The sequence below is a fragment of the Mustelus asterias genome, chromosome 1 (genome assembly GCF_964213995.1).
Source record: "Mustelus asterias chromosome 1, sMusAst1.hap1.1, whole genome shotgun sequence".
Lineage (NCBI taxonomy): Eukaryota > Metazoa > Chordata > Chondrichthyes > Carcharhiniformes > Triakidae > Mustelus > Mustelus asterias.
Genome location: NC_135801.1, coordinates 138,461,658 through 138,481,563, shown reverse-complemented (window position 1 = coordinate 138,481,563; position 19,906 = coordinate 138,461,658). Strand labels below are relative to the sequence as shown.

Sequence of the window (19,906 nt, the reverse complement as noted above, 5' to 3'; positions counted from 1 at the left end):
TCCATGGTCCGCCCCTCGCCCCCTACGATTCCCGTGGTGGGCGGAACGGGAAAATTCGCCCCATTGTGAGTGGAAGGCTGAAGGAAAGTAATCAAAAGTGCGGTATTAAGCAACTGGGACAAGATTTTTCTTCTAGGGGTGAATGCAAGAGGAACTAGGTTGGAAAAAGATAAAGGAATCTGGGCGGTAAAAGGTGCAAGGAAGTTGTGACCAAGACTTCTGACGAAGAGCCATCCAGAGTCGAAACGTTGGCTCTGTTCTCCCTCCACAGATGCTGTCAGACCTGCTGAGATTCTCCAGAATTTTCTGTTTTGGTTTCAGATTCCAGCATCCGCAATAATTTGCTTTTATGCAAGGAAGTAATTAGAGATGATTTTATTGTTGGGACGCTAGTCTAGAATACATTGGAGTGCAAGGTCTGGAACCAGCAAAGGCATGGATGAGGGCTTCAGCTACAGATGAGCTGTGCCAAGGTGGACAGAAATGAAGGTTGACAATTTTGGTGATGGAGCAGGCATGTGCTTGGAAACTCATCCTCAGTCAAGTAGATTCTCACAGGATGGTTCAGGTCGAGTGATCAGGCAGAGGGATGAAATTGGTAGCCTTATGTTTAATTGGAGGAAATTTCTGATCATCCCATACTGTGTGTGTCAGACAAGCAGCATGACTGGAGGGGTCAAGAGAGCCGGGTGACGAAATACAGATGGTGAAATAGAGCCGGATGCTGTCAGGCCGTACGACTTGGCCTGAGGTATAACAGGAAATATGTGGAGTCGAAGCCAGAACCATGCAGTTGCTGGCAAGAGCAATAGTCGATGGCTTCATCTTTACTGACATTAAGCTGGAATAAATTTGAACTCATTCAGATAGTTATTTCAGACAGGCAGTTAGAGCATGTTTGCAACAGCTGTGGAAACTAAGAAGCAAAGAGCAAAAAGCTGAGTGTCATGTGGATACTGACCACGAGGGTCATTTTCACCTTCACCAGCCAATCATCCACTTACTTTTCATTTGAAGATGAAAATTCACCCCCTTTTGTTTACAGAAAGAGCCGGGCTTAAATAATAGAAGAAGGGGCAAAGGTCACAACTGGCGATGATTATCATCCCAAAGGGAAATCACTGGAGAACTTGCACCTGACAGTAGTATCATGAAGGTGTAGTCAACAACAGTGTCAACGGCAGCAGAATAGTTGAGAATAATGAGGAAAGGCAACAAGCGATGGTTGTTATTTTTGACTTTGATCTGTGGAATTTTTGTGCTGTGGATTGAGGAATAACTGAATTGCAGGATTTTGAACAGAGAGATGGGAGTTCAGTAATGGGCAGCAATGTTTCACAGGACCTTTGAGAGAAAGGAAGGTCAACTCATTTCAGTGAATACGTTTCTGCTGGCAAGAGGTTTGTGGATGACAATGTACAGAAAAATATTGTGATTAAAATGTGTTACCCAGTGACTTAATTTGAACAATATTAGATTTTATTTCACTGCATCTTGCAGAGGAATAGCATCTTTGTAAATATTGCATTTCAGTTGCTGCTCATTTCTTATTCCTGTTCTAATCGTCATGTAATGGATGGCGGGAAAATGCAGGACATGGAAAAGATTCCTAGCTTTGGAGTCTAAAGATACTATTTTATGTTTTCAAAATGCATGTCTACCTGATAGTATGATGGATTGATGTTTACTTAACAAACTTATAAGTGAAAGTTCATCTCCAAGAAATATTTTGTAATTTTACGAAGGAGATATGTTCATACCCACTGTTCTGTTTCCTCCAGGTTTCACATGTCAGCTGACAACACCCAGCTCGATCATATGACTCCCTCTCTCAAATTCGTCACTACATCTCTCAGCCCATTCATTACCCCTGACCTCTCACACTGCCTGTCTGACATCACTACAGGATGAGCAGAAATTTACTTCAATTAAGTATTGGAAAGAGCAAAGCCATTGGGGGTGATCTTACCAAAATATTCTAAGTGTTGAATGAATGTGAAAAGGGGAGAGAATCACACCCAAATTTTTGGGGAACTTTCAGATGCGACTGTATGGCACAGTGCATAAAAAGAGGCAAAATGTGATTCACGCCAGTATGGGGAGTTGATGGAATCTATTCTCGTCGGGAAACTGGCTGTTGACTGCGAGGGGCACTGTTGCACATGTGGCTAGATCTCTCGGTGTTCTGTGTACACAGAGCTCCACAGCGAAGTCGTTAATGCAAGTGAGCCCAGCTGATTCTGTTCCAGGCTCACTAATAATATTTAAGTTGAGATTTAAATATTATAATCAGCCCTTCCTGGGAGCGAGGCTGATCATGCCAGCTTCACAATGCCAGGAGTTTCGCGAGAGACTAGGAACATGGAGCGAAACCAATTTTTTGCTGCTTTCGTGATTTTATCAGCTCAGCACGCCTATCGACCGGCAGGACGAGTTGATAAGATCACCCCCATTGTCTTTGACCCCTGTCAAAAACTCTGTTCTCTAGTTCTTGACTCCAGTCCTCTCCCTGGCCACTGTCTGAGACTGAACCAGACCAGTCACATTCTTGCTGTCATACTTGATCACGTGTTCCTCAGACTGCCTCCTTCCACCTTTGTAACATGTCTCTGCTCATGCTTTAGTTTATCTTCTGCTGAAATTTTCTTTCATGCCTTTGTTACCTCCAGACTTGACTCTGCTACTCATCATCCTACTCACACCAAGTCCAATTTATCCATCTCCTCCTGTGACCTACATTGGCCTCCAGGTTGGCAATTCTCAACCTTAAAATTGCATCCTTGTTTTCAAATCCCTCCCTGGCTTTGTCCAGTCCTATCTCTGTAATCTCCAGCAACTGACCAACCTGCCAGGGACTGTGAATTCAATTCTAGTCTCTTGCACATGCCCCAGTTTTATTCGCCCCACCATTGGCTGCCATGCCTTCAGTTGCCAGTGCCCTAACTCTGGAATTCCCGGGTTAAATCTCTGCCTCTCTCAATCCCGTTCTCCTTTGTCTCTTTGACCAAGCATTTACTCATCTGTCCTAATATCTCCTGATGTCGTTTTGTGTCAAATTTTGTTTGATAATATTCCTGTGAAGCACCTTGGAATATTTTACTGTGGTAAAGATGCTATGTAAATTCACGTTGTCATTGCCTCTCTGTCCCATAATAGTTCACAATTAAATGGTATATTGTGTCTTAGCAGCCAGCAGGTGGCACTCATTGTCAAGTCAACCAATATAACATTACCTGTTGTTAATTCTTTTATATGCTTCAATTATTATTTTACTTCAGTTGTCTTTATAGTTCAGCACTTTGCTGTTAAGGAAAATGCTTTGAGGGAACAAGAAATGTAACTTGGAGTTTTGCTCACTTACCCTCTTTTTTAATTAAATCTCTCAGTCACACAGTGCTCTGGTTATTCATGGAAAATATATAGAAGTTATAAAATAGATAAAGAACATTTGGCTGAACTAACCAAATCAATATGTATCGGGTCAATATCCATCCTCCACACAAGAAAATTGTTCTAATCACATTTGCCTCCTATTTGAATGGCAGTTTAGGGGAATTTGAGAATGGCACTGTTAGTTATTTCCCCCATTGGTCCTCTTTGAATTTAGGAATGTAATGTGAATAGGAATGGAACCTATACTTTTCTTTGATAGATCTCATGAAATGGCAGCTGAGAGTTTGACACACAAGAGTGTGAAGTGATTTATTTTAATTGGAAGAGCATGGCGAAGCAGTATAAAATAAAGGGGAGAGCTCTAAAGGGAATACACGGATTAGTTGCTCCAAGGTGCTGCAGTTGGCCTCAGCATTCCTATGTGAGGGAAGTAAAACATTGCTGAGAATTCCTGCTCTTGATTGCTGTCCAGTGCTCCTGCTTGGAGCTTTGGATAAGGAAGGACCAGGCTTGGCTGGGATGGCCCAGTGGTTTGCTCATGTCTGAAAAGTGGTGACTGAGGTGTGATGCTGGCAAGCTCTGTGCAAAGGGGTGGTACGGTGGCACAGTGGTTAGCACTGCTGCCTCACAGCGCCAGGGACCCAGGTTCAATTACGGCCTTGGGTCACTGTCTGTGTGGAGTTTGTATGTTCATAGAATCTACAGTGCAGAAGGAGGCCATTCGGCCCAATCAAGTCCACACCACCCACAATTCACCCCAGGCCCTATTCCCATAATCCCATGCATTTACCCTATCTAGACCCCCTGACACTAAGGGGCAATTTAGCACGGCCAATCCACCTAACCCGCACAACTTTGCACTGTGGGAGGAAACCGGAGCACCCGGAAGAAATCCACGCAGACACGGGGAGAATGTGCAAACTCAGCACAGACAGTGACCCAAGCCGGGAATCGAAACCAGGTCCCTGGCGCTGTGAAGCAACAGTGCTAACCACTGTGCCACCGTGCTGCCCCAATCAGAGTGGAGAATGTTCTCCCCGTGTCTGCATGGGTTTCCTCCGGGCGCTCCAGTTTCTACCCACACTCCAAAGATGTGCGGGTTAGGCAGATTGGCCATGCTAAATTGCCCCTTAGTGTCAGAGGGATTAACAGGATAAATATTACGGGGATGGGTGGGATTGTGATCAGTGCAGACTCGACAGGCCAAATGGCCTCCTTCTGCATTGTCGGGATTCTATGATTCTAACTGTACCCATTATCGAGTTAACAGCTCTGAAATTATTGGGGCCAAAGAGGGCAGAAAAGCAAATTCATACCTGGAGTTGTGGAATCTTTGGCACAGCTTTTCTTTGCCAGGATTTCATCGTGTTTTCCCCAGTGGTTTAACGTCTGGAGGAGATCCTGTGGGCAAACCTTCAGCCTTTAGAAAGGCCTAGCCCTTTACTAGACGACGGTGTTGGTCCTGGAGGGAATGGTCTGCTACCTAATCAGCTTGATTTGGAGCTGAAGGCTGAGGAAAAGTAGTCTTCGATCTGCGGCCCCATCTGGGTGGATGGGGCTGGGTGCTGCTGGAGTCTGACATGCGAAGCTAACGTATCTCTCCCATGGAACTTGGAATGGGATCTGCTGCCTAGGGTTAGGGTGGATGGGAAATCCATGGGAGAAGGGGGAGGAGAGGTTTCATAGGAAAGGAAGAAAAAAATGTAATCAATGCTATTTGCTTTAACTGTAAGTAATTGAAGAATCAATTTGATGCGTTATTTTTTACTTTGAATAAAATGTTCATGTGGATCATGTTGTCCTGTATCTGTCCTTTGTTCCCAGCTAGCATGACCTTTGTTTCATATTAAATTTGCATGAGTCCTAATTTGGCACTGCTCTCTGCCTTGGTTATTAAACAGATTTTGGGATCATTTGTCCCATATAGTGCTGTTTTGTATTGCGGATCTTTCTTTCATGTGGCTTTGTTTGGATTGAATAACTTCACAAATGCGCAACTTTAGATTATTAACCATAAATTTTCAATAGTATATACCGAGACATATGTTACTGATGCAGCATTATGCAGTAATATAATTGTACAGATTAGAATTTATGTTCCAAAGTAGTAATACTCAGCAGTGAATGCAAGGTTTATTGTTAAAAATAATCGTAATGGCAAAAGTTTCACCATTATGTTTGAGAAGTAATATTTTGCGTTTTGTATGACAGAAGGTTTTAAGCCTGATCTGACCAGGCCTAACTTATAATTTTGGGAGAAGACTTCAGCTCCCTGTGCTGTACATGAAGTGGAAAGCTTCATTTTCATGTTCTGAGATAATGATTGACCAGTGGAAGAATATTCCAAAGATGCTGGTGGAGACTTATTGCTTACAGTCCCTCATGAAACCCCAGAATGAATTCCTGGAAAGCAAGGTACTTACCAGGTGACTGTGCACCAGAAAAGGACTTTCAATCCTTCCTAACACATCCATCAAGAGAGAGACTAGAGCTCCCCTGGTGTTGGGCCCAATTGTTACTTAAAAGATTCCAGATATTTTGCCTTTGATACTCTTTTTATGAGGATGTGCAGTGTTTGCATGATGAAGAATTTCCTGGCATAAGCCCTCACTCTTTTACTGCCTAAATCTATGTGCTCTCATTCTACTTCAACACTTTAATCCATTGCTATAGCAGGACAGTGTTTACGTGATTCAAATAGTCATCCAGAGAGTGTGAGTGAAAATCCTACTGTGACCGTTTGAGAATATGAATTTGCTTCTTCTCTCTCCCTGCAGTAATTTTTGCCTCTCTCCACCCTCCTTTTTATTCTTCTCACCCTCCCCTCCTCTCTTCATTTTCCATTTTTCTCTACCGCTCTCTACATCCTTCCCGCCGGTTTCGGGTATCAATCAGACCCGGAATATGGTAATGAGGCCCAGGATTTTCAATGGTCTGGGCCTCGTGTTGGTGAATCAGAGCGAACCTGTTATTTGCCTTGCCAGTGCCGCACCGACATCCAACCCTGAGTTAACATGAGGGCCAGAATAGCTGGCTTGAAAATACTGGGGATTGCATTACATTCTTATGTGAGAAGTCTCTATCCCACCAAGTCAAAATCTATCCCAGGATGTGTACAATAGGTATTAAGTTTAAATTCTGATTTGCTTCTACAGAGCTGCAGCTCTTGAGCAGTTTAAGTCTTTGGGTGCAGAACCATTGGAAGTTAACATTAAAGAGTCTGGCGAAGGTACGGGAGGTTATGCCAAAGAGATGTCCAAGGAGTTCATTGAAGCAGAGATGAAGCTGTTTGCTAAGCAGTGCCGAGAAGTAGATATAATCATCACTACGGCCCTTATTCCAGGTAAGATATTTTTAAATAAAATAGAATCATACAGTGCGGACAAGGCCCTTCTGCCCATCTGCCGAGTCTGCGAACGCACACGAGAAACACCTGACCTCCCTCCGAATCCCATTTTCCTGAACTTGGCCCACACTCACTGACACTTGAGTTAGTTTGGACTCTTTGGAAATTGCTACAATAAATTTATGATTGCTCACTTGCAATTTTGCCTGTTTAGCACAAGATTGCGTTCATGGCAAAGTCATGCCACGCTCTGGGGTTCTGAAGTAAACAGTGGCTGCATGGAACTGAGGGACAGTCGGCAAAACATGTATGTGTTGATGTAGAAAGTTAGAGGAGTTGGCTTTTTCAGAAGGAGCATCCTGTTTTGGTATTCAGCCAAGTGAAACTGAGTGTGTGAATGGAGTTGGTCTGTAAAAAAATAAATAAATAAAGGTGCAGAAAGTATTAATATTGCCGTTGTTTTTTTAAAAAAGCGTTGAACATAACAGGCTTACCTGCCTTGAATGGCCTTCTTCATTCTTGGAATAATGGAGTTTCTCACACCATTAAACCTTGTCTAATCTTGGTTGGTTCTTAACATTGCATGGCTTTGTTTCATGATCGTATAGAATTGGCACGACCCCCCACTATTTTATTTAAAGTCTCAAAATTCACTCACCTACATCTTTCTGATGTGCATTTATCATAAACCACCTTTAGCAGAAAAATTCAGAGCACTCCACTGTCGCAATTGACTAAAGATTCAAAGACATGAGTGGCTTCTTGAGCATGTGTAACATTTGAGGGGAATAAGGTTACATCTGGTGGGGACAGCACCTAAACCTGCACTAATGGAAGTATTAAATGTCTCCATAAACCTAGAACTGCTTTTGCATGATAAGGGTCATACAGGGGTAATGTGGGCCTGAGTATAGTACTGCTATGTAAGAAGGCACAAGATCCCGTGGTGTTGAACAGGAGCGTGTTAGGACTTAGACATGGTGATAGTTTCTCCCCTGTACCCTTTACTGTACAAGTATATATCGTTGCTAATAAAGATTTGCTGACAACATACAGAAGACTACGAAGACTTTCTTCACCAAGACATTCCATAACCAACATCATCGCAACATGGTGGCAGCGTAGGATCAAACCCTCAACCTCACAAAAATAGAAGCTCCAATGGAATTTCTGACTTGAAAGATCTCCCAACTGAAGCTGAAAATGCTGAGAAAATTTGCCAGAAACAGCTCCAGAGATAACAGACAGAGATAAGAACCTGGCAGCTGAAGGCAGAGATTTGATTACAGCAGAAGATCCCATGGAATCTCCCTTGGAATCCAGTTTCAGCACACAGTCCAGAGATTAGGGATTCTAAACTTTTTAAATTCCAGGCTGCAGCGAGCCCCCAGAACTCCTTTTTGTTAATCCAGAGTCAGAAGCGCCATTTAAACAAAACACCTCATTAACTATGAATTAAACTACTCAACCTCTCTGGGAACATCGCGGCCGCCAATTCATAAAACACCAAGTCTGCATTGAATTTCAGTGCCATTTCCTCAAAACAATAAATCACTGAATGAAGTAAGTTAGCAGACAGCTGACCCACACAGCCATTATTAAAATGTTTTCTTCAAGAAACGCACCTCCGCTGTTTTGTCGAATCCACCAAAACTAGTAAGCGCAGGAAAGCTTTTGCACTGCAGTGAACGGCGATGCCATCTTGAAAGCTATAAACTCTTAAGGCTATACGCACACTTTAAACATCTTTAACATGGATCACAGTTCCACACTTCCAACTCCACTTAGACCTGAGGCCCAGACCAGTAACAAAATCAGGGTCTTTGGAGGAAGATATTTTTAATATATTTATTTTGAATATATGATCATCTCAAATTTTAAATTAGATTCAGGTGCCAGCGTGACAGTCCCGTCAGACAAGACGCCATGGTTCATAAAACTCGAACCACGGGCACTTCATCTCATGTCGCAGGAGAAATCTACCTTCCAGTCAAGGGCAACCTTCAAGTGACTCTTTTGAGGGAAAAGGACAAAACTATCCAAACGACCCTCTTCATCTTCCACAATATGAACCACTCTAAGCCACAACAGCTGTATTGAACACACCCTCCTGCACTGGATTGATGAGGATAACTTACAGGGGCCTGGCTCCAAATTTAGACGCAAGTTCCAGAAGCTCTTCACAGGGCTAGGATGCTTGAAAAGTGTGTACAGGATTATGTTCAGGGATGACACTGAACCAGTGTGTGTTTTCACTCCACGGGAAGTACCCAATTCACTCGTGAAGAAAGTAGAACAGCCCCTGGATGAAATAGTGAACGTGGGAGCCTTAAACAAGGTTACTGAAATTTCAGATGTGTATGGATTTCCTCCAACGGAACTGTCAGGTGCTAAGTCCAAAATAAATAGAAATTGGGGTTCTATGACCTTAATGTGACTCTGATTAAAGGATTTGGATGGACTAACTGAAGCATGCACCTGCCACCCTCTGGCTGGTCCTCGAGGTCTCAATGGGCATGTTTCTCTTAATTTTTAAAAACCAAATTTGGACCTCTGCTGTTCCATCTCTCCCTTCCCCACGGCTCCTGACGTTTTCAAAGCAGAGACTGACATGTCACCTCATATTGTGGTGAACTGGAGGAAGTGTTCGTCTTTCCCCATCACTAGACCGTTTAAACAAGGCTGGAACCTGAAGGTAGTTCAGTCCTTTTGGTGTCGGTTTTAGGTGGGTAGCACAAGTTCTCTACAAACTTGTCATACATTTCAGTCAGTAATGACTTCGGTGGTAACAATGAATTAGCTGAGTACCAAGTTATGTCTTGCAGAAGTTGTTAACTATTGGGCACATTTAGAGAGCAGTAACGATAACTGACATTAGGTAGCACTCTTGACATGGTAAAGTATCCCAAGATGCTTCACAGGAGCATTGAGACAAAATCTGACATTGAGCCACATAGAGTTATTGGGGCAGGTGACCAAAGGCTTGAACAAGAGGTACTTTTAAGGAATGTCTCAAAGGAGGAGAGCGAGGTAGCGAGATTGGTCACCAATGGTGGAGTGATGAATATCAGGAATACTCAAGGTCAGAAGTGGAGGAGCACAGAGATCTCAACCGGTTATAAGACCGAATATTTCTGGATTTATACTGTTGGTGCAACCGAAATCCTCCAGGTGGTTTGCCAGCGAGTCTGGTCTTTACCACGGTATTTCATTGACCTAAGTCTGTTCTACACATGAAGATTTTAAAGAACAGTAGATTCTGTGCCCAAAATGGGTAATTGTCCTCGATTAGCTAAAAGGACTGGTTTCCCAGCTGCGTCTGCACATGGGAAATCAATTAGAAGAAAATCAGACAGGATCGATAATGACTTAGCACTTAAAAGGCTTAAAAGCTGAAAAGTACTTATCTCTTCTAAGCCTTGCTCTAAAGCTGCAGGCCTGAGGAAGTCAAACAGAAGTGACATTGGCAATTTAGAGAAGTTTTCTCACAATAACAGATTTAAGAAGAATTGGGCTGTTGCACAGGTCTGAATAGGAACAGAGGGGACATGGGCAGGGGCCGATTCTGTGTTGTAGTAAGGAGATGGGAGGGAAGGGGGGATTTGATCCTCAAACCTCACCATTTGGACAGGTTACCATAGTGTGTGAGGAATGCCTGAATGACTATAAGAACATTTTAAGACTGAGTGGTCACTGTAAAGCCTGAATCCTTAAATATATATAGAATCTATGGAATAGCAATATTTGTCTCCCTAAGCAGCTGTTGGCAAGAATTCATAGAATCTTTACAGTACAGTAGGAGGCCATTCAGCCCATCGAGTCTGTACCAACCACAATCCCACCCAGGCCTTATTCCCACAACCCCTCATATTTACCCTGCTAATCCCCCTGATACTAGGGTCAATTTAGCATGGCCAATCAACCTAACCCACACATCTCTGGACTGTGGGAGGAAACCGGAGCACCGGAGGAAACCGACGCAGACTTGGTGAGAATGTGCAAACTCCACACAGACAGTGACCCGAGGCCAGAATTGAACCTGGACCCAGAGCTGTGAGGCAGCAGTGCTAACCACTGTGACTCCGTGCCGCCCCAGCTTAAATCCCCCAAATGCAAGAGAGACTTCTGATTCATTCAGGAAACAGACTTCAGTTGTTATTCAGTGTCAGTAAAACATTATTTTTATTGACCAAGATGAAGACTAGGACTATACTTCTAATGAAGCTGAACGGAAAATGTTAAAAGTTGAACTTACAAGTGCAAGCTTAACACCAACATTAGTTCTAAGAAGAAAATAGCTGTAAAAAGGGGTGAAAATTAACTCGGGGTGGATTTTCGCCACCGAGGAGGGTAGCTTGAGTTGGATACAGAAAAAACCGAACAATCTATTGGAACTGTCTCTCAAACACACTTGGTACTGAAAAAAACACTTTCTAGACCCAATGAAAAAAAGTTAAATCTCCTGAAGTGTTTAATCTGTGATTAAAAAAAACATCAGTGATCACATCAAAATAACTAATCCTTCAATGGCCTCTTTAAACTGTCAATCAAAACGTGAACTCAACCTCCACACTCCAGATAAGTGTTTTTGTAGATTTTGAAGCTTAGCCAGACATTCAAAATAATCTCAGTTACAATAACAGTCCTTGAAAAATGTCAACACAGAAAGTTATTGAAATTGCAGAAATAGATGTAATGGTTTCATTCGAACCTACACGAGATGGCTTGTTAATTGAAGCAGTCCACCAAACTGACAGTTTCGGCCCAACTTTTTCAATTTAACAGGGCTGGGAATTTAAAAACATTAACAGACCTTATTCACCCTTCAAGAGCGTTTGTGTCTATTTTGTAACGTCCTAACTCCCACACACACCCACCAACACCTCTACTTTCTCAGAAGACTAAGGAAATTTGGCATATCCGCTACGACTCTCACTAACTTTTACAGATGAACCATAGAAAGCATTCTTTCTGGTTGTATCACAGCTTGGTATGGCTCCTGCTCTGCCCAAGACCGCAAGAAACTACAAAAGGTTGTGAATGTAGCCCAATCCATCATGCAAACCAGCTTCCCATCCATTGACTCTGTCTACACTTCCCGCTGCCTCAGAAAAGCAGCCAGCATAACACCACGCATCCCGGACATTCTCCCACCTTCTTCCATTGGGAAAGACATACAAAAGTCTGAGGTCACGTACCAATCGACTCAAGAACAGCTTCTTTCCTGCTGCCATCAGACTTTTGAATGGACCTACCTTGCATTAAGTTGATCGTTCTCTACACCCTAGCTATGACTAACACTACATTCTGCACTTTCTCGTTTCCTTCCCTATGAACGGTATGCTTTGTATAGCGCGCAAAAAACAATACTTTTCACTGTATGTTAATACATGTGACAATAATATATCAAATCAATGGCTATAATTGTGTTGTATGCTTATTATTCCAAGCAAAACTAAAAGATAAAATACTAAAACGATTAAGATATCATTTGTTGAGAAAAAAACCTTTCAGTCTTGCTTGCTAAGTAAGACATTAATCTGAAATACAAACAGAAAATGACATTAATCTGTATTTATTGCAAAGATTTCTTTTGCAACAGCTGAGTATTTTTATGTTCCAAAAGATAGTGGGTGAATTATCTACTCTGTTCATTATCTTGGTTGGTTTTTCACTTTTTGATTGCTTGGATTGTTGAATGCTGTGTTTTAACTTTGTATAATGAAGCGCAAGCATGTGGCAACATTCAGTAATGTAGACACTTGCAGTCAAAACCCAACTTGAGGACATTTGTTTTACACTGAGCCTTACTTGCAAACTGTAGAATTTGCATAGAAATTGTGACCAGGAACCAATTGCAGAGTGCTCAGTGAAAACTTTCATCCAGTTTAAAAATCTAGTTTGATACTTGTGCAGGCAAGAAAGCTCCTGTATTGATTACCAAGAAGATGGTGGAGTCGATGAAGGATGGATCAGTTGTTGTGGACTTGGCTTCTGAAACGGGAGGGAACATTGAAACCACTAAACCCGGGGAGCTCTATTTACACAAGGTATGAAAGTTGAAGCTGATATTCCTGACGCATAGATTTTGATATAAGCCTATTTTATAGAGGTTACATTTCAGTTAGAATTTACAGTGATTTTTATAAATATTTAAATAATTGTCCATTTTGGTAGGAATAACAGCAAAATGGACTATTATTTAAATGGTAAAAAGTTGCAGCATGTTGCTGTGCAGACAGATCTGGGTGTCCTTGTGCAGGAATCTCAAGGAGTTGGTTTGCAGGTGCAGCAGGTAATTAAGAAGGCAAATGGAATTTTGTCCTTTATTGCTAGAGGGATGGAGTTTAAAAACAGCGAGATTGTGTTGCAGCTGTATAAGTTGCTGGTGAGGCCACACCTGGAGTACTGTGTACAGTTTTGGTCTCCTTACTTGAGAAAGGATATACTGGCACTGAAGGGGGTGCACAGGAGATTCACTAGGTTGGTTTCAGAGGTAAGAGGATTGGCTTATGAGGAGAGACTGAGTAGACTGGGGCTATACTCATTGGAATTCAGAAGAATGAGGGGAGATCTTATAGAAACATATAAGATTCTGAAGGGAATAGATAAGATAGAAGCAGGGAAGTTGTTTCCACTGGCAGGTGAAACTAGAACTAGGGGGAATAGCCTCAAAATAAGGGGGATCAAATTTAGGACTGAGTTGAGGAGGAACTTCTTCACACAAAGGGTTGTGAATCTGTGGAATTCCCTGCCCAGTGAAGCAGTTGAGGCAACCTCATTGAATGTTTTTAAGGCAAGGATAGATACATTTTTGAACAGTAAAGGAATTAATGGTTATGGTGAGCAGGCGGGTAAGTGGAGCTGAGTCCACGAAAAGATCAGCCATGATCTTATTGAATGGCGGAGCAGGCTCGAGGGGCCAGATGGCCTACTCCTGCTCCTGGTTCTTATGTTCTTATGGTTTGCAAAAATCATGTTCTTGCAAAAGCGATTATTCCTGGATTTTATTTCCCTAGGAATTATCCTTTTGTCTTCATGTTTTTCATTTTATAAATATACTTTAAAAATGAGATTGAGTCTATTTTGCATGGAGTTTATTGGGTGCAAGGACATTCTATTGAATAATGGTGTTACATTTGCCACTGTCTAACCTTTTGGCTGGTGTCTACGGAAGATTATGGTAAACCCTTCCACTATCTCCAGGCCCACTTCCTTGAGCAACCTGGGGTGCAAGCCATCTGGACCTGGTGAATTATCCACTCTAAGCATAGCCAGCCTTTCCAGTGCATTCTTTGCATCAATTTTCACCCCATCCATTACCTCTATAATCTCTGCTTCTACTGATATTTTGTCAATATCCACTTCTTTGGAAAAGTCTATGCAGAGTACTCATTAAGTCTTCTAGCCTTTCCATGTGCCTCTGTCCCTAATAGGTCTGAAATCTCTTATTAGTTACATGCTGAAAGAAGTTTTAGGGTTCACCTTTATGATAATGACCGCTAGTCTCAATTTCTCTTTTTAGGAGTTGTGTTTTCCTCTTCACCTTCACTTAATTTATTGTATTTAGCCTGGTTCTCACTTGAAGAATTCACCAGATGTGCATAATACATTCTCAATATTGTTTCATTAGTTTCTCTATCTGCCTCATCATTAAACAAGCCCTGGCCTTGGTTCCTTTACCTTTCACCCTGGCTGGAATGTACCAGGCCTATACTTGAAGCATCTCTTCCTTCCAGAACACTTATCGTTCCATTGCAGTTTTTCCTGTCAATGTTTGGCCGGTTCCATGTTACCTGCTTTCTCTATATGCCATTGTGACTGATGTGTACCACAATTTCTGGCACTACCTTCCCCGCACAGAATATTCTGCACCATCTCTGTGCGTTCCTGCACCCTGGCACCAGGGAGGCAACACACCATGCAGAACTAATGATGACAATTCCTCGAGCTATGGAATCTCCTATAATGACATTTCGGATCTTTGCTGCTTCCCTTTGTGCAGTCCTTTGCCCATTTGTATAATGGTCTGAACTGCACTCCTTTAGGGTGTCGCCACTCCCAGTAATCTCTAGTGCTGAGTACCAGTTTGAGAGTGGAACACATTCCCAAGACTCCTGCAGCTCCTGCCTCATCCCGCTCTTTCGGATGATCGCCCATCTACTGTATTGAACTGTCTCCACCTATGGGGTCACCACCTCCTGGAAAGTACAGTCCAGGAAGCACTCATCCGCCATGATGCTCAGCTGTGACTCCTCTGGCTGCCCCTCAAGGTCAGAAATCCTCAACTCGAGACACTTTCTTCACCCAGGAGACATGAAATGCCCTGACGTTCCTGAATAGTGCAGGAATTGCAAGCAACAGGTCTCAGCTGTCCATCCAAGATCTGAGATATAAAATTTATAATTCCATCCTTTATAATGTATTTTGCACCTTGTATAAACTATTACATTTAATTAATGCCTCAGGATCTGCTTTGTGTTAATACTCTTGTTAATTTACTGAATGTTATATACACCGCAATTGAAATTTTATTGATTCAGCTAAACTGTAAATTTAATACAGTGCTCTATAGTTTCCCAGTGGAAGTTTAAACCATTGTCTTGGTCTGAGAGCAAAAAATAACATAAAAACTTACCAACCTAATGTCCTCTTAACATCCTTGTTTTTTTGTGGAAACATTGTGGACAGTCTGCTTTGATTTGTCAACCACTGTCGCTGCTGCCATTCCTCATTATCTATTGCTCTCTCACTCGGTCCACACCTTCTAAAGGGCAGAAAGGCGCGTCATTGCACCAAATTCCTTCACTAAACAAATTCCCCGAATTAAGTAGTCTTGTTGAAGCAGTAATCCATTAAGTTGGCTATAATGTTGTTGCAATCTTAAAAACATATCTTAAAAATCCGTTAGTTATATTACACCAAATTTGAGTTTCTACATAACATGGTGGCACAATGACTAGCACTGCTACCTTAAAGCGCCAGGGACCTGGGTTCCATACGGGCCTTGGGTGACTGTGTGGAGTTTGCACATTCTCTCTCTGTCAGCGTGGATTTTCTATGGGTTCTCCGGTTTCCTCCCACAGTCCAAAGATGTGCAGGTTAGGTGGATTGGCCATGGCAAATTGCCCCTCGGTGTCCCAAGATGTGTAAGTTAGGTGGCTAAGCTTTGGTAAATGCGTGGGGTTAGGGCGATAGGGTGGAGGGGAGGGTCTCTTTCGGAGATACGGTACAGACTCAGTGGGCCGAATGGTCTCCTTTTGCACTGTAGGAGTTCTCTGGAAATCACAAAATAGATACAGTGGGGCAAGGCCATTCGGCCCAAATTAAATGAACCATTTACAACATTGAAAGATCTGGCTTTCCCCCATTATAAGAGTTTTAACAACACCAGGTTAAAGTCCAACAGGTTTATTTGGTAGCAAATACCATTAAAATACCATTATGTTAAAACTCTTACTGTGTTTACCCCACTCCAATGCCGGCATCTCCACATCATTTCCCCCATTATGCCAGATATCTGTATGTTAAATGAACTTAGTTTTGCATCTCATCGAACCTTCTCAGAAAACAGCTCCAAAAGTTGTTTAATCCTAATATCTGTAACTTCTCGACAGTAGCCAATTTTAGCCCTTACACACTTGTTTAGTGCCTTGCTTTACATTGAAGTAATGCTTTAGATTGACTTTATTGTTGATGTTCAACTACTTTGACTGCTTATATCAAATCCATTCTGTTGACACCTTTCAGGGTTAATCCTGAATGTCTTCGATATTCCCAGTGCTTTGATCTGGGACAGCAGACAGTTTTTGTGTGATCTCTTCTGATATCACACTCAACTGATGTATTCATCGTTTTGGTTGGTGCTGTTCTTCAGTGGTTTCGCTTGTTAATTGTGTTCCTGTTCCAAATGTTAGGCTTCAATTTGCCTAATAAAAATGAATTGCGTCTAGTTTGCAAACTCATCAGTTTAACGCTGAAAGAAAATTATTTTGCCCTGTATATTTGTTCAAAAGTGTGGCAAGTAGCTTCTATAGAAAGATTCATTTTCTCTCTCTTTTTTCAGGGGGTAACTCACATCGGCTACATGGATCTTCCCAGTCGTCTAGCTACCCAGTCCAGCACGTTGTACTCCAACAACATCATTAAGCTGTTGAGAGCTGTGAGCCCTGACCCAGAAAACTTTTACTTGGATTTGAAGGATGAGTTTAATTATGGCACAATGAACCATGTGGTTCGAGGAACTGTGGTGATGAAGGTGAGTGCTGAATGCAGACAGAATCCATCTGACACTTACTGCACAGTCACATTAATATCACATCGTGGACTTGTGCAGTGTTTTCCATCAGCGTGAATCCAAATAGTTTTATAAAGTGTCAAGGGTATTAAAATCAGGACAAAATTTTACTGGGGTGTTTATTATTGACTTTGTGGTTTCTTTCATCTGTGAAGGTGCAATAGTTTAATCTAAGAGGCATTATGTTGATGGCATTAATGTTGCTTATTAATTATTTCTCCCCAGTTCCTACCTGCCGAGAAGGAAAGTGCCTTTTTTTAACTGGCTTTAAGCGTATGCCCCTACCACAAAGGAGCAAAGGGGTAAAATTGAATTGCAATTAAAACAAAAATCGGGGGAACTTCTAATGGAGCATCCAATCCATATTACACCCCTGCCAAAGTTCTATTTTACCTCCAGTGTTTCGGCAAGTCCACTAAGTCCAGAGTTTACTTTTCACCTCTCTTCCTCTGCCCTCAAGGAGTGAGTTTGAATTGTTTGTTGCGGAAGAGCTGGAATGTACTAACCATCTATCTTCCTGTACCTTTCAAAACTGGCCTTAGTTCCTGTCTGAACTTCTACAAGTGAGCTTCAGCCTTAACCCCACCGTCCCCAACACACACAGACCCCATTTTCTTAGTAAGAAGTCTCACAGCACCAGGTTAAAGTCCAACAGGTTTATTTGGCACTTTAACCTGGTTTTGTGAAACTTCATACTGTGCTTACCCCAGTCCAACGCCGGCATCTCCACATCATGCCCGCTTTCTTACCCAGGGCACTTGAGGTGAATTACAGAACCTCTGCTGTCACTCAAAGAACAACTGGGTTAGAATGTGGATGTGTCTTGCATTGCATGGGTCACCTGTGCAATGGATAACGTATCTATACCCCAAGCAGCTTGGGTTTTTACAATCCTAATTGAATGGATTTATTTTAATTCTTCCAGTCCTCTTTCTTTAACAGGATGGGAAACTGATTTTCCCTGCACCTCCTCCACAGAATATTCCAGCAAGTACTCCAGTGCAGCCCAAGAAGGTGCCTGAGCTGGAGGATGAGGAGAAAGAAGTAATTTCTCTGTTTGGTAAAGCTATGAACACATCTGTTCTCTGCACAGGAGGTGAGTGTAGAGCAGGTAACCTTCAATCTCCATTCAAACTGCGGATTAACCAGCCTTTACCTCCAGCATTGACAGCCTCCATCCAACTGTTACTTAAGCACTTCTTAATTACCATTTGATTTGATTTTAATTTATGTAATCTATCTTTATTTGATGTGGAATTCAGAATGGTAGAGTTTAAAGTTAACTATTTTATTTCCTTAATTTACTAACAGATGAGTATATCTCACTATCTGGTGTCAGGGAGAATTTTGAAAGACAAATATCACGTGCATTCCTCTGTTTGATCTTTCTGTAATGTGACTCAATAGCAAAAGCTTAGTTACACGTACAACATTGTTGCAATCAGCAAGAGATTTATCCTGTTCAGGATTCGCTCGTCCTAGTTGTAGTTTTAATGGGTATTGGTGTTCATGTGGTCAGTACTTACACAAAATATCTCACCCTCAATCTTTCTGATTTGATTTATTATTGTCACATGTATTGGTATACAGTGAAAAGTATTGTTTCTTGTGCGCTATACAGACAAAACATACTGTTCATAGAGAAGGAAACGAGAGAGTGCAGAATGTAGCGTTACAGTCAAAGAATAAAGAAAATTACAGCACAGGAACAGGTCCTTCGGCCCTCCAAGTCTGCACCGACCATGCTGCCCGACTGAACTAAAACCCCCTTCCCTTCCGGGGACCATATTCCTCTATTCCCATCCTATTCATGTATTTGTCAAGACACCCCTTAAAAGTCACTACCGTATCCGCTTCATAGAAATCATAGAAACCCTTCAGTACAGAAAGAGGCCATTCGGCCCATCGAGTCTGCACCGACCACAATCCCACTCAGGCCCTACCCCCATATCCCTACATATTTTACCCGCTAATCCCTCTAATCTACACATCCCAAGACACTAAGGGGCAATTTTAGTATGGCCAATCAACCTAACCCGCACATCTTTGGACTGTGGGAGGAAACCGGAGCACCCAGAGAAAACCCACGCAGACATGAGGAGAATGTGCAAACTCCACACAGACAGTGACCCAAGCCGGGAATCGAACCCAGGTCCCTGGAGCTGTGAAGCAGCAGTGCTAACCACTGCGCTACCATGCCGCCTCTACCGCTTCTTCCCCCGGCAGCGAGTTCCAGGCACCCACCACCTCTCTTTAAAAAATCTGCCTTGTACATCTCTTTTAAACCTTAAACCTGTGCCCCCTAGTAATTGACTCTTCCATCCTGGGAAAAATCTAGGGTGTAGAGAAAGATCAACTTAATGCAAGGGAGGTCCATTCAAAAGACTGATGGTAGCAGGGAAGAAGCTGTTCCTGAATCGATTGATACGTGACCTCAGACTTTTGTATCTTTTTCCTGACGGAAGAGAGTGGAAGAGAGAATCTCTGGGTGCGTGAGGTCCTTAATTATACTGGCTGCTTTGCCGAAGCAGTGGGAAGTATAGACGGAGTCAATGGATGGGAGGCTGGTTTGCATGATGGATTGGGCTATATTCACGACCTTTTGTAGTTTCTTGCGGTCTTGGGCAGAGCAGGAGCCATACCAAGCTGTGATACGACCAGAAAGAATGCTTTCTATGGTGCATCTGTAAAAGTTGGTGAGAATTGTAGCTGACATGCCAAATTTCCTTAGTCTTCTGAGAAAGTAGAGGCGTTGGTGAGTTTTCTTAACTATAGTGTGGGCATGGGGGGACCAGGACAGGTTGCTGGTGAACTGGACACCTAAAAACTTGAAGCTCTCGACTCTTTCTACTTCATCCCCGTTGATGTAG

The 19,906-nt window shown here is 42.4% G+C and overlaps 1 protein-coding gene across 1 annotated transcript in view; it reads left to right on the top strand.

The window, feature by feature from the left end:
* The window catches only part of LOC144511240 (NAD(P) transhydrogenase, mitochondrial-like), a 122,536-nt gene that overhangs the window by 15,668 nt on the left and 86,962 nt on the right, over window positions 1–19,906 (top strand). Inside the window, exons 6-9 of the mRNA XM_078241398.1 lie at window positions 6,549–6,736; window positions 12,656–12,789; window positions 16,806–16,997; window positions 17,979–18,132. Coding sequence (XP_078097524.1) covers window positions 6,549–6,736; window positions 12,656–12,789; window positions 16,806–16,997; window positions 17,979–18,132 — 668 coding nt within the window. The remainder of the gene's footprint in view (window positions 1–6,548; window positions 6,737–12,655; window positions 12,790–16,805; window positions 16,998–17,978; window positions 18,133–19,906) is intronic.